Source organism: Xyrauchen texanus, chromosome 14 (assembly GCF_025860055.1).
Source record: "Xyrauchen texanus isolate HMW12.3.18 chromosome 14, RBS_HiC_50CHRs, whole genome shotgun sequence".
NCBI lineage: Eukaryota > Metazoa > Chordata > Actinopteri > Cypriniformes > Catostomidae > Xyrauchen > Xyrauchen texanus.
In genome coordinates, this window is record NC_068289.1 from 40,610,075 (window position 1) to 40,625,056 (window position 14,982).

Consider the following 14,982-nt stretch of genomic DNA (forward strand, 5'->3'; position numbering starts at 1 on the left):
CTTAATTAACAGACAGCGGCTTTAAATGATTTTTAACCAAGCGAAGAGAGCAAACATTTTGCATCCCCATTTGCTCCAACAGTTAAAGATAAAATACACCATTATATAGTTGTTTCCACAAATAAAATAAAATATATATATATATATATGAGAGAGAGAGAGAGAGAGAGAGAGATGTAGACTACTGTAAATGTATAACATAATTCTTTGTTATATTACCCTGTCATTGAAAAGATATAAAAAAAAAATATAAATTTTCTAGTTTTTGCAGCTAAATAAGGACTAAATCTGTAAAAACGGTCCATTCCATTTTGTGACACATCTTAGTTAAAATGGCAACAAATTTGATGCTCCAAAACACCTTAGCAACTTACACAAACACCCCGGTTAAGGTGTTACATTTCTTCGACTCCTCAGAATGTTTAAACAATGCATTTGTAGCGAGAGCAGCATTCTGCATCCATTATTTGATTGTAATCTTGAGTGGTGTTTTTATGAAATCGCACATGCAAAGCTCTTGATAGGTAGAGAAAATATATCATCAAAAAACATATTTAAGAGCATATATTTGCTTACGATTTAGTAAAACAAATGTGTTTAATATTGTGTGATAACAAAAGAATGCATGTGTACTTCTCTTTCCTCAGCTCTGACAGCGGCGGCAGGACGGGGGAAGTTGGAAGTGTGCAGCTTCCTGTTAGAGCAGGGGGTGCAGGTTCAGCAGGTGAACAGACGAGGAGCATGTGCGCTCTACTGCGCAGTGCGACAGGGACACTGGCAGGTAAGATGCTCCAAAACACCTGAGCAACTTGCACAAACAACCACAAACAATAGTTGCAGCTCAGTCCAAGTGTTAATGTAGAAATTCTGTCTCAGATTGCAGATCTGCTGTTGCAGCATGGTTCAGATGTGAATGTAAGTGACAAACAAGGACGCACACTGTTGATGGTTGCCGCATGTGAAGGGCATCTGAGCACCGCTGACTTCCTGTTATCTAAAGGTGAGCGAAGTTCTCACATCTTCTGAGAAAGTGAGACAGTCAGGCCGCGTGCCGAGTCATTTAAAAGAATTCGCTCATAAGTCATTCGTTTATGAATCGGACCACACCGGTCAAGCTGCACGTTTATTGTTGCGTGCAACCAATGAGTACATCACGATAGAAGTCAATATATATGTATAAGAACTGGCTCTCGACTCTCAATGAATGCTTCATAAAGCAATTTTAGAAGGTTTTGCAAGTCATGATTGAAGTGTCATGTTTCCGATAAGGTCTCACTACTTCAAATGAATATCTTCTGCATTTCTCAGGTGCCTCTTTAACGTCGGTGGATAAGGAGGGGTTAACTCCTCTCAGCTGGGCTTGTTTGAAAGGACACAAGAATGTTGTTCAGTTTTTGGTGGAGAAGGGTGCGGTTATTGACCACTTGGACAAGAATGGACGCACTCCGCTCGACCTGGCTGCTTTCTACGGAGACGCAGACATGGTAAGTGAATATTTGTAATGATGCCATGAGGACAAGCCTCTATAAAAGTGTTTTTGTAATATGAGATGCTCATGCAGTAGATCAGAAGTGAATTCATTATTTTAATTTCAGTTGAGATACAGTAGCAAACAGTTAAATGGAAATGAATGCAATTCCTATAACTGCTGTAATTTTTATTTCCTGTCAGTACGAATGACCTATAAGCATGATATCATACATATTTGCAGAGAAAATAGATTACAGTAATAATGCTTGAAATGTCACCTACTGTTTGTAAATTAGTTGGGGCTAGAGCACTGAAAGTGCAGATGCCTTATTATTCTTCTAAGGATTATTATTCTTCTTCTTTTCAAAGTGTTGGGTGCTTTTGCGGCACTTAACATGCTTAACTCATTTGCACACACATCAGAGTTGTCAGCCATTATGCCCGGGCAAAAGTTCACCCATGGGCATGTTGGTGGGCTCTCTACTACCACGTTCAACGTGGGTGTGTAAGGGGCGCTCTGTAGCACCCTCTTTTTCACCTACAGTCACCAAACTTAGTACATATATTGTTCTCATCAAGCCTTACAACTTTCATAATTACAGTCATTAGCTCCGCCCAACAGGAAGTTTGCCATTTTGGATTTTTTTGAAAATTGCAGGCCCTGAACTTTTAAATACTCCTCCTAGAAGATTCATGTGACTATCATCAAATTTAGGCAACATTATGCCAAGACATTGATGATGCTAAATTGTGAACAGATTTTGTATCTATCGAACGGTGTTGCCATGACGAATACTAGGTAATAAAACATTATGGAAAACAGGAAGTGTGTCTCATATCTTCTGTTTGCATTGTGTGATTTAGATCAAAATTGAGCTGTATGTTTGTTAATGGCGGCTGATCACATGAATGTGGCTATGGTGGGAAACTGTCATAGCGCCTCTAGCTGGCAACAATAGATGTAGCACTATGAACAGACTTTGAAAAAAACATTCACCCCTTTCGCATCAAATGTACTCAGACTAGTGCCAAATATATGAATGTAAGGGGATTCTTTATTTTTATTTTTTATCCCCTTTTCTCCCAATTTGGAAAGCCCAATTCCAACTACTTAGGTCCTCGTGGTGGCTCATGCTACTCTCCACGATCCATGCACAACTTACCATGTGCCCCATTGAGAGCGAGAACCCCTAATTGCTACCACGAAGAGGTTACCCCATGTGACTCCCTAGCCACAGGGCCAATTTTTTTTACTCAAGAGACCTGGCTGGAGTCACTCAGCACGCCCTGGATTCGAACTTGCGACTCCAGGGGTGGTGGTCAGCATCTTTTCTCGCTGAGCTACCCAGAACCCCAATGTAAGGGGATTCTTGATATCTAACATGATATTTTCATAGCCACAAGTCAAATAACAATATTCTTTTTTGGACTATCCAGGGGTTCACACTTGCCATAATTACACATTTATTACATTTGCCACACACATCAAATTTGTTAACCATTTTATCTGAGCAGAAGGTAAGACATGATAGAAATAGAAAGCATTTGATTGGATAAAATTAATGCAGTAATGAAATTGGGAGTCATACATTTTTCTGGGTCTGTTTAGCCGGAAGAGAGAAACTGCAGATTTATAACGCTTATGTCTTCTGAAAATGAATTTTGTCAATGTTTAGAAGTACACTAGCATATAGCTTTAAACCTTAAACCTTAAAGCTAATAAATATGGACTAAAAGCATCAAAACGTTTGTTTGTTATTCAGTAAGTTACTCTTCCTGTCAAAAATGTTTGCACTCACCCGGAACATGCATAGAAACCAATACTGAAGACATAAGGGTAATGCACATACATTATCTCTAAGTCTACATAAAGGCTATTATATTTTTATAATATAGAATGATATTATTCAGAAAAACACAATCAGAGTTATATTAAAAATATCCTTGCTCTTCCAAGCTTTATAATGGGAGTGAATGGTACCTTAGATTTTGAAGCCCAAAAAAGCACTTCCATCCATCATAAAAGTAATCCATACGGCTCCAGGGGGTTAATAAAGGCCTTCTGAAGTTATGGGTTTTTGTAAGAAAAATATCCATATTTATAACTTTATAAACTATAATCACTGGCTTCCTGTAACGGCTGTCCGCGCATTCACAAGAGAGTCGAGTTCTGGCGTAGGATGTAGGCATAGCATAAGCTCCAGTGAGACTGTCCAACATCTTTGCATTGTTTACAGCAAAGGAAATCGGCGAAAAGAAGTGAGTTGTTTTAGCTATACTGTAGATTTGTATTAGTCTTAAAATGGTGCATTCGTGCGTCTATCCGGTCATTCCAATCGTCCATTCATGGCAGCTAACACTTTCAGCCTCTGTTGGCATTTCCTGTACGAGCACCACCACGTCTCCCGTACTCTCCGTCTACCAGATTTGTTTGTTTGTGCCGCTGCTGCAGCCTCCTCTATCTCCCGAAAGTTCCTGCTCAGTGTACTCCGGTTCAAACAAATAGGGCTGGGCAAAAAACTCAATCACCTCTTCTCTTATATCGAAATCCTCCAACATTTTACTTTAAAAATCCTCGTTGTTGTCTTCTAATTCGTCACCGGCAGAACTCGAATCTCTTGTGAACGCGTGAACGGCCGTTACCGGAAGCCAGTGATTATAGTTTATAAAGTTATATTGTAGATATTTTCTTACAAAAACGTATCGCTTCGCTTCAGAAGGCCTTTATTAACCCCCTGGAGCCATATGGATTACTTTTTTGATGGATGGATGCACTTTTTTGGGCTTCAAAATCTAAGGTACCATTCACTCCCATTATAAAGCTTAGAAGAGCAGGATATTTTTTTATATAACTCCGATTGTGTTCGGTTGAAAGAAGAAAGTCATATACACCTAGGATGGCTTGAGGATGAGTAAATGATGGGATAATTACATTTTTGGGTGAACTAACACTTTAAATGAATTAGTCTGATAGTAGCTGTAAGCGTTGCAATGTGTTGTTTTTGCAGGTACATTATCTGGTTGAGAAGGGAGCCGTGATTGAACATGTGGATTACAGTGGGATGAGACCTCTGGATCGAGCCATCGGCTGCAGAAACACATCAGTGGTTTTGACCTTACTCAAGAAAGGAGCTAAACTTGGTGAGATTGGCATCTGTACTAGGACTGGGCCATATCGCAAAAAAAAAGGGGAAAAAACATATTTCTGTATTTTTTTGCCTTTTGATGATATTTGATACATTTATATTCTTTTTTATTATTATTAAAACAAGAAAGAACTAGTCTAATGACATGAAATGTAACGGCAAAATAAAAAGTGCTTTTTGGAGCTGTGGTGCTGAAGGTTACACATGGAGACCCGGGTTCGAATCTTGCTTGGGTCATGTCCTAATCCAGTTCCCTCTATCTTTCCACACTTTTCCATAATGTGTCTTCTGCCCACTTCAACAACAAAAAAATTATAATTCACATTGTTTTATTTTGCATTGCCAACAAAATCACTGTGAATATACTGTGAATATTCAATATATCGCCATGTTCTTACCTTCATCTTGTTTTGGTGTATTCTTACTTTCTCTTTGCATGCCTTTTTCTGTGCTGTTTTTATTTTACTCTTTTCTCTTTTAACTGCTTTCACTAAAACCCTCACAAGGCTACAGAACGTCTCCTTATGATCGAACAGGTACACTCTTTAGGTAACTTTATTTCACGACAATCGCATACCTTTTCTATGCTTTGTTTTTAAAGATAAGTTTGACGTAACTGGGACCACCTCTCTTTTTCCCTCGCTGTATTTAAGGTAACGCTGCCTGGGCGATGGCGACATCCAAACCAGATATCCTGATTATCCTCCTACAGAAACTCATGGAGGAAGGCAATCTGCTTTATAAGGTAGGTACAAAGGATAAAGTTCAAGGTGATTTGTGTGTGTGCCTGTCTGTGTGTGTGTGTGTGTGTCTGTGTGTGTGTGTGTGTGTGTGTGTGTGTGTGTGTGTGTGTGTGTGTGTGTGTGTGTGTGTGTGTGTGTGTGTGTGTGTGTGTGTGTGTGTGTGTGTGTGTGAGAGAGATTTAAATGATTGAGTTTGGTGTCAGAATGATTTTTGTAGCTTGACCGAGTGATTGAGCTTCTTTTTGTGCACATTGTCTCTTCTCAGAGGGGAAAGATGAAGGAAGCAGCTCAGCGGTATCAGTACGCATTAAGGAAGTTTCCCAGAGAGGGTTTTGGTGATGAGCTGAAGGCCTTTAAAGAGCTGCGAGTCTCTTTGTACCTCAATCTCTCCCGCTGTCGCAGGAAAACCAACGTAAGACACGACTATCAATGCCTCACCTTCTACATGCTCACTTTACTTTCCTAGAAACATTTATCTATGCCTCTTACGTACATTGTGCTCTTTTCAACTTTTGACTGCATATTATTCACAAAAAACTCAACAAGTTGAAAACATCACAAATTAATTAATTCCCACATTTATCAGGGTCTAGGCAACTAGCTCTTTATTCCTTTAATAGTATTTTTTGTAATGTTGCCGTTTTCAAATACAGTACTGTAAGACTGATGATCTGTGGACAGCGTGTATCAGCAACTGTTCCTCAACAGACAGAAAAAAAATTACACAATTTTAATTTAACAAAAATATTCTCTATAAAATACAAGAAAGCTGACCTGCAGACTTTCGAGTTACAGTTTCTAAAACCAAAGACAAAGTCATTTTTATCTCTCACATTGTCAAAAATCATCAAAAAACCCCAGATGTAATGGCTGTCTGTCAAGAAGGATTCTTTTGCTAATGTGAAGGGCAGGTACTTTCTCTTGAACAGAAGCATCTCAACATGAAGGGCCCTATTTTTAATCTCCTGAGACCAGAGCGTGACTGCTGTGTGAATTGTCCATTTCCCTTTTTATTTGTAACTAGTAGCACATAATAAGAGTACTTCATTCTTATTCAAAGTAATGTCCAGCATCATCCAATCAACATGTTAAAATAAAATGATACATTATAAATTGTGAATCTATGTACTGATTATCATTGTCCCATGTGTGTCAAACATATTGAGTGATTCAAAAATCATCTGCAGCCTGAAACTGAACTTATGACTTGATTTTAGGAGTGAATGCACTTAACTGCATAGAGAGCTATAGGATGCTCTCTTGCTGCCTATTTAGTGAATGACTTGACCTTCAGTGTGCTGTCTGTCTGCACTGGTCTCAGAACCGTTTGAAATGCACCTTATTTTTATCCGAACTTGATATAAATCATCTGAAAGCAAAATTTTTCAGCTATTGGATGAACTCAATGTGATAATGCACAGTAAATATATAGGAATGCATTTACTAATGTTAATGTATAGAACCGTATTGTACAGTGATAGCTAAATAAAATATTAAAACTATATTAAAATGAAGCAATATGACCCACAAATGTGTTCATGTTTTCTACTTTTGAGGAAATATGGTTCCAGTTTCCACATATGTGGACATGTTTATCAGCACACTGACTCGCGAAAAATTAACAGATTTGTTAAAGCGGCATATCAAACAAAACTAGAGACTCTCTTTACAACCAAACAAGTTTCAATAAAAAAATTAAAAAAAATGTTTTTTACCAGAGGCAAATCGGTGGCATGCTGTTGCGTCACGTGACTCGGTGCGGCTTAAGTTTAATCCTTAAATGACCGTCTAGAGTCTTGTGAACATTATTTAAATTATGCGCTGCATGGACGCGGGGTCGCGTGAGGTTAATGAGTGTGTTTTTGATTTTATGTTTTGTGAAGCACTTTGTGCTTAATCGCTAAAAGGTGCTATATAAATAAAATGATTATTATGAAATCCCTTTTCTTTATTTCTTTTCTACTAATTCAGTGTTTTCCATTTTGTTTTTTCTGAATTTGACAGTTTAATCAAATTTTTATCATTAAAATGATGTTTAAATCAATTAAATCATTAAAACTTTTAGCAAATGAAAGTATTTCATAAAATTGAACAAATAAATAATATATATATATAGAGAGAGAGAGAGAGAGAGATCCTTACAGCACAATCCAAACTACAACATTGGAGTAATTTTTGCCAAATCATGTGCTATTACAGGTGAGATATTGCTTAAATACAATACCTGCTATTGGTAGTAGCATTATTATAACAGTGAATATTACATAATTATACAGTACTGATATAATCCATTTTTTTTTTTTTCAATTTCAATGCAGCTTTTATTTTGACGGAAAACCTAGTTAAGGACAGGAGTTTTCCTGTACATTTTTGATGACAACTTGACCTCGCTACATGACCCAGTGTGATTATTAAACCGCAATAGGATGTGATTTAATTAAATATGTAGTCTGTATGTGCTGCACGCTGTTGATGCATGCTTTGCTGTCTGTCATCTATCACAAAGATGTTTTTGATGAAGTGTCTTCAGTGTATGTGCAGCCGGCTTCACACGTTCACTTTGAAGTGCGCAGCGCATGCAGACTGTATATTTATGTATTTACATCGCAGTGGTTTAATAATCACACTAGTACATAACGTGATTTTATTTTTCTGTGCTGAATGTTCACACAAGAACATTTGTACGTTAAATGGTATCAAGTTTTTGGTACTGGACCATTTTTACGAGTAACGGGTACATGAGCGCATATCCAATTAATCAAGGTTTTTAGGACTAGTTTTCATTGACGAAACCGTACAAACAGAACGACATTTGTTTAACACTTATTTTAGTACTATAGACAATGTTTGCTAGACGAGAATGAGAATGAGGCATTATGCAATAAAATAAACTGTAAAAATTATATTTATACTTATGTCCTTTAACTCTTAACAGTTTAACAAATCTCATACTACCATAACGAAGAGCTGTTTGACTTTGTATATTTACTCTTGTTTAATAGACCAAGTAAAAATGCAACTGTTTGTCATTAATACCGTGTATTAGCAGCCAGGTTGCATGTTATCTTGTGATTTAATTTAACTTGACATGTACCGTATGGGGCTAAATTAACCTCTCTTCCACTATTTTTGGTTTCGTAGATACATTTTGAGAAATGTTGAGAAGGATTATGGATTAAGGGGCTCTAATAAATTGTTGTTCATCTATTAATGACCCATAAATAATAGAATCAACGTTAATTTATTTTCTTTACCTTTGTGCCTCTAAAACGTTTAAAAGTCTCCATAAAAGAATCTGGGCTGAATATCTAGAGACGCTCTGGTAGATAGACGGGTGCAGTCCGAATCAGATTGTGCTTTTCACTGCTGTAAATGCCACACGCAGCAAGGCAAGAAAGACACAAATTACTCAAAGGACTCGAATTGATTTGAAGCGCTTTAGAAGTATTAGTCTGTCTTGAAGTGGTCTAGTGACACAATACAGAGCTGATTTCCCTTGATTGATGATACAATGATAAACAGCAGAAGAGTTCACTAATTCAATCGCCTGTTATTTGGACCAATTTACCACTATTCAGTTGTCCAGTGGTGTAAATCTAAACGTGGCACCTCTGGCTGACTTCATGATTGCATCACTTATTCTCAGTTTATGGACCTGTGCGTAGGTTTGGGAGACGAGAAACGGTTCAAAATAAAAATACTAAAAGCTGAATTATGCATTCTAACACCAATGTGGATATAAGCGATCTGAAGTTCTCTCATAGCACCTTTTCATGGTATTTATATATGAGGGATCAAGTTAGCTATGTTGTTTGTAATTCCTGATTTATTACTGTTCTATTGAAGTCTCACAATTTGACAGCAGGTGTCTTAGGGTAGTGTAAGTTTTCCAAATATTGTCATTTCTTTCTTCCTCAAAATTGAACCAGAATTGTCGTGTTCCTTACGATCGTCATCCCCACCTGATGCAAACTCTATGCTTGCTCTCTCTTTGACAGGACTTTGGCATGGCGGAGGAGTTTGCCACAAGGGCTCTGGAGCTCAAACCCAAATCATATGAGGCGTACTATGCTAGAGCCAGAGCAAAACGGAGCAGCAGGTGAGTGGATAGACTGTTCAAACACACAGTGTACTGCCTATGGATTTTACAGTTATGTCTCTTTAAGCATTGCATTATTAGTTAAGCAACATACTGATGACAAACTCTATTTACATCAATTGTGAGTCAAGTCTCCAGCGCACTTCACATTAGAAACTTGTACAAAGAATATTTCCATACACATTATGCACGTAAAAGTTTCCTTTTAGCTCTTTCTGTGTATTGTGTGTCCAGAGATGAGATCATTTCATGTCTTTTAATATCCTTTCTGTACAGTCAGTTGTAGTTAAATATAAATAATGAGAGAGAAGTTACACAGTTGTTTTTACCTTCGTTGTTTTAATGTGTGATTTAAAATTAATGTGCGCTGCGCTCATTCAACCGTAAACACTTGCTAGCGGAAGCTCGGTAAACTCATTCTCTTAAAGAGACGGTACTAATTTAGTGCTTGTTAGACATATTAATGTAAAGCGTACAAGTACATATAAACCTAAAATTTAACAAATTGTATTAAGTGTAATAAATGTGTAAATTATAAGTATTTAAAGGGACAATCATACATTATGAAATATTTGTACTTTTAAATAATGCGAATAAAAACTACCATTTACCTCCAAAGTGTCCGTAGAGGGTTGTAACATTTACACATTTGCTGCTTTTTGCATAATTTCCTTAATTATATCTCTGTGTTTATACAGACAATTTACTGCGGCATTAGCAGACCTGCACGAGGCGACCAAACTCTGCCCCAACAATCGTGAGATCTGCCGTCTGCTGGCTCGGGTTGAGGAGGAGTGTAAACAGATGCAGCGGTCGCAGTGTAAACAGCAGGGGGAGCCAAACGCACCAGCTGCTAACCACGACTCGGATCACGAACACGGCGATCAAGAGGACGATGACGTGACAGAACGCAGCCTGGGACGGGAAATCGAGGATGAGCCGGGCTCTGAGGCATGGCATCAAAACATCTACTCGCTCAACCGGAGTGTGCCGGATTCTAATGGTCGTTCAGTGTCGCCCCCTCACAGGCAAAGCCTTCGACACCAGCACAGAGAGCCCGTGGCTCAGAAGAGCCTTGTGCAGCCAAGCAAGCAGGCCCAGATCGTCAAAACCAGCCAACACCTTGGATCTTTACAGGTAGGGTGTACACGACAAACAAGTACCAAGTCGCAGTATGCACCTTCCAGTCCGATCCCGAGTCGTCACATATCAAGCGTGCTCAAAGCAGGGCCAGGCATTGACATCAGCCCTCTATCGGCGAATTTTGACGATGCAGGACGGCCGTCCATGGCAGCAAGTCATGAAATCGAGGATTTTCATATTGCACACTCCTCTAAAACTCAAGAAAGAGTCTCTAGAGAGGCTCCACCTGTGTTGTCATTGGATGGCATGGGATTCTCCATGGCCCCTGGAGTTCAAGCCCAGGATTCGAGGAAGGGGTCGCAGGCAACCAACATGAGGGTTTCGAGCTCCACAAGTAGCCTTGCTTCAAGCAGTAGCTTATCGGACAGTGGGAAAGCGCAAGGTCCAGATGTACGTACCAAAACGGGCACGGACAAGCCTAAGATCAGCCAGGGAGGATCAATGGAATACAAACCCAGACCTTTCATGGGGATTATGGACAAAACGGCTCGATTTCAACAACAACAACAACAACAACAGCAGCAGCAGAGTCATCCAACACCAGTGTCCCGTGGTTGGCAAAGTCAATCCACTGAAGGTCTGGTCGGCCACAGCATGTCTTCTGCAGGTGTGAACTGTGAGCTTGTATACACCAAACCAAACAACGCTTACTACGAGCAATTCAAAACTCCCTCTCAGGTTTCTGCCTTGGGCGGCCAGCACAATGGGAGTTTGCACTCGAAAGAGTTCAACGACAAGTTCTGCCAAGCTGCCACTTGTCACAAAGAACCCAAGCCGGCTCTCGTCATGGCGCATTCCTTCACAGACAGTATGCCGAAGCCACCCAGCTTGACACGAGATAACCCCACTCTTCATGTAGCTTCAATTAAACCAAAGAGATCCTTTATAGAGTCTAATGTTTAGGGCATATTCATAGGCAACCTCTCATCCCCCCAAAACACACTTCAGATGAAGCTATTTACTTTGAGGATTGTCCAAACTCTAATATACACACACATCAGCCACAACATTAAAACCACCAGCCTAATATTGTGTAGGTCCCCCTCGTACCGCCAAAACAGCACCAACCCGCATCTTAAAATAGGATTCAGACATGATGTACTTCTTGTACAGAGCGGTTATCTGAGTTACCGTAGACCTTGTCAGTTCGAACCAGTCTGGCCATTCTCAGTTGACCTCTCTTGAACAAGACATTTCCCTTCGCAGTAAATTCTAGAGACTGTTGTGCATGAAAATCACAGGAGATCAGCAGTTACAGTAATACTCAAACCAGCCCATGTGGCATGCCTTGTTGAAGAGAGAGGTCAACTGAGAATGGCCAGACTGGTTTGAACTGACAAAGTCTACAGTAAGTCAGATAACCACTCTACAATTTTGCTGATAAGAAAATCATCTCTAAATGCTTTCCTGAGATGCGGGTTGGTGCTGTTTTGGCGGCACGAGGGAGACCTACACAATATTAGGCAGGTGGTTTTAATGTTGTGGCTGATCGGTATGTATATATATATATTACAATGTTTAAACTAACATTAACTAAATATGAAAAATTTTCAGGCAATTATTAATGTTCACTAATGTTAAGTTCAACTTTATTCTGACATGTTACCATAAAACTAAAACTCATGAGAACATAAATACAGTCAAGTGTGTCCAGAACTTTTACAGTTAGTATATATGTACAGAAAATATTTACTCCAAAACTCATTTACATATATTTTAAAGGGAAATGTAAACGCAAGTTCAGACTTGTGTTAATTGGCTGAGCAGGTGCAAATATTCTCACAATAACCCAGTAGCAGTCAACTAATTGGTCTGGCATCATTTTACACAAAACATATTTGATAGGAAATTTATATTCTGAATTTAAAGGTGCTGTAAACTATTTTTTCCATTGAAAGTTGTGCAAAAGAAGTTACTAATCCCTGAAAGATATTAAAGAAATAAGTGTCTCTGTGACCGCTCTAGACAAACAAAAATGTGTTCGCGGGCCGTGGACAATGACGCTTTCTGCCTGTCAATCACTTTGCGCGTTCTCATTGTATTGTAGTTGCAGTGACACTTTAAGGCATAATGCATTTTTATGCCATATTGTTCTCCAACATGCCAGTTGTCAATTGCGTCCACCATTTTGCTGCTAGTGTTTTTGATAACCGTTTCTGCTCGATATCTGTTTTAATAAAGCTCATTTGGTATCTTTGGAGTGTGGGGTTTTGGAAAGAGGGGGTGTGGCTTATCCAGTGGTTCAGATGGTCAAAATTCTAGAATGGCTAAAATTGCTTACAGCACTTTTAAGGCTGATGATAAGCAGGTCGTTAATCGGCCTGGCAGATATATTAGTCTTTCACTACTCTTAAAAGACCATATTTACATTAAGCCTTGAACGTAGACAATTATTCAGGCTGGTTGTATTTTTTTAAACCCTTCAAAAGGGCATGGTGCCATAATGGGCTTTAATATTGCTGCTCACTCACTGTGTGTCAAACAAGAGACACTGCACTGAATCAGCAGAGGAACATGCCGAGACCATGACACGAAACTTGTAATAATTGATAAAGAAGGACTAATCTAGTGATCTGCACAAGGGGATAATGTTGACCGGCATTCCTCTGCTATGAGAAAAATCAGACCCTCTAACAATGTAAATATTATGTGTAATTTCCACCTTTTAGTGTATATCTACAAAAAAATGTAACAAGTCAAGCGCTTTTAGTTGACATTGTTCAAGGGTCCTAAAAAAAATGTACCTGTTTTGTATGTTTGTACATTTTATTTGAATTTGCCCAAAAGCGTTAAAAGGCCATTCATTTGTTGTTTCTGCTCGTTATTTCTGTCTAGAATAATTTATTTTTCAGCGCGTCTGGCTTGGGATCTGTAAAAACAATATATTTTATAAAGTTATTTTTGCACAGCTACTTTAAAATGGAAATACGTTTTACGGTGCCAGTACGAAACTATGGAGGTCATCTGGGTGTGCGCGCATGCTATGATTTATGTGAAAGAATTGGAAAAAAATATATAAAATAGGAATGAGATGGGCAGCAGTTATATTTTCAGTGTGTATAAATATATTTTTTTCTGCAATTTTTGCCTCGAGTTGTGTGAACTGTACAATCTGTTACCACATTCTGTATCAAAAATGAATTTGCTGTGATCCATCTGTGGAAAATAAAAATCTCACTGGAAAAAAAAAAAGCATTTAGCACCTTTTAGCAATTTAGCACAAAGTGCTTCCCAAAACACAAAGTAGTAAAAGCAAGTTTATGCAAATTAGAGTTTAAACATGACTTAAAAACAGACTCAGATTCAGCAGATCTAATATCCCAGGGCAGACTGTTCCATAATCGTGGGGCCTTCGCTACAAACACTCGCCATATCTTGTTTTGACACTCTTTGACTAATGTTACAAGATCTACTTAACCTATTACGGCTTGTTTTACTCTAGGCCGTCTGTTCGGAGTAAAACAGTCTGATATGCCACTTTTTTTATCATGTCTATTTTTCATGACGTTATAAACCAAAATGTGACTGTGGTGTTGTTTTCTCTGTTTATCATACATGTGCATTTGACACGCTAATAATCACTTTCTCTCATTTGATCTCTGAATGAATCAAATCTGCTCGATATACTCTACTAATCGAGACCTTTCCAAAGATATATGACACATGGCTGTGATCTTTTGATCTTTTTACATATTTACGAATTATAAAAAATGGAAAGTTCTTGATTGGCAAATTTGAAAGCTGTATTTGAGAATTAGTCAGATCACCTATATTCATTGTAAAGATGAGCATCTAAGCTTTAAAACGACATCTATTTTGTGCAGATCAAGCAAGTTGTTGAGTAATATAATGATACATATCTCTTTTTTTCGTGATCAGCCCCCCCTCTCAGCCCGGGATTACTCAGTGTAAGAGGGTAAACTGATAAAAACAAGACTGAACTAACTTCCTGACGTGATATTTAAATGTGTCCAAATTTCTTACCACTTGAAGGCTCAAGTGCTGACAATCTGAATCTTATTGAAACCATGACCGATTATAACAACCTCCATTTCATCGGAATTAAACTGCAGAAAATGACATGCCATCCAATGTTTTATATCTACTATACACTCGAAGATCATTTAAATTAGACATAATTGGGATTCAATGACAACTATAACTCTAGGTCAAAGTTTATGTTATGTTTTTGAATCAAGAGGTAACATACAGAGAAAACAAAATTGGCCTTATTAGGGATCCTTGCGGAACACCACCATTTATTGTTGAAGAGGGGGGCATATCATCTCTAACAGACACTACACATGTTTTTCCTATTTGTATTTTTGAACACAAGACATCTGGGGCTTTACTGAAAAGATACGGGACTTAAGACCTGGTA

The 14,982-nt window shown here is 38.4% G+C and overlaps 1 protein-coding gene across 3 annotated transcripts in view; it reads left to right on the forward strand.

Moving 5' to 3' along the window:
• tanc1b (tetratricopeptide repeat, ankyrin repeat and coiled-coil containing 1b) overlaps window positions 1-13,778 on the forward strand; it is a 198,813-nt gene extending 185,035 nt beyond the window's left edge. The window contains exons 19-27 of one of the 3 annotated variants that reach the window (XM_052142050.1): window positions 648-781; window positions 877-1,000; window positions 1,309-1,484; window positions 4,479-4,611; window positions 5,123-5,152; window positions 5,270-5,361; window positions 5,625-5,771; window positions 9,358-9,458; window positions 10,157-13,778. In XM_052142050.1, the coding sequence (XP_051998010.1) occupies window positions 648-781; window positions 877-1,000; window positions 1,309-1,484; window positions 4,479-4,611; window positions 5,123-5,152; window positions 5,270-5,361; window positions 5,625-5,771; window positions 9,358-9,458; window positions 10,157-11,504 (2,285 nt within the window). In that variant the 3' untranslated portion in view covers window positions 11,505-13,778. Of the gene's footprint in view, window positions 1-647; window positions 782-876; window positions 1,001-1,308; window positions 1,485-4,478; window positions 4,612-5,122; window positions 5,153-5,269; window positions 5,362-5,624; window positions 5,772-9,357; window positions 9,463-10,156 lie in introns of those variants that run through there. The other 2 variants (XM_052142051.1, XM_052142052.1) reach the window with 2 other exon arrangements.
• Window positions 13,779-14,982: the final 1,204 nt, after the last annotated feature.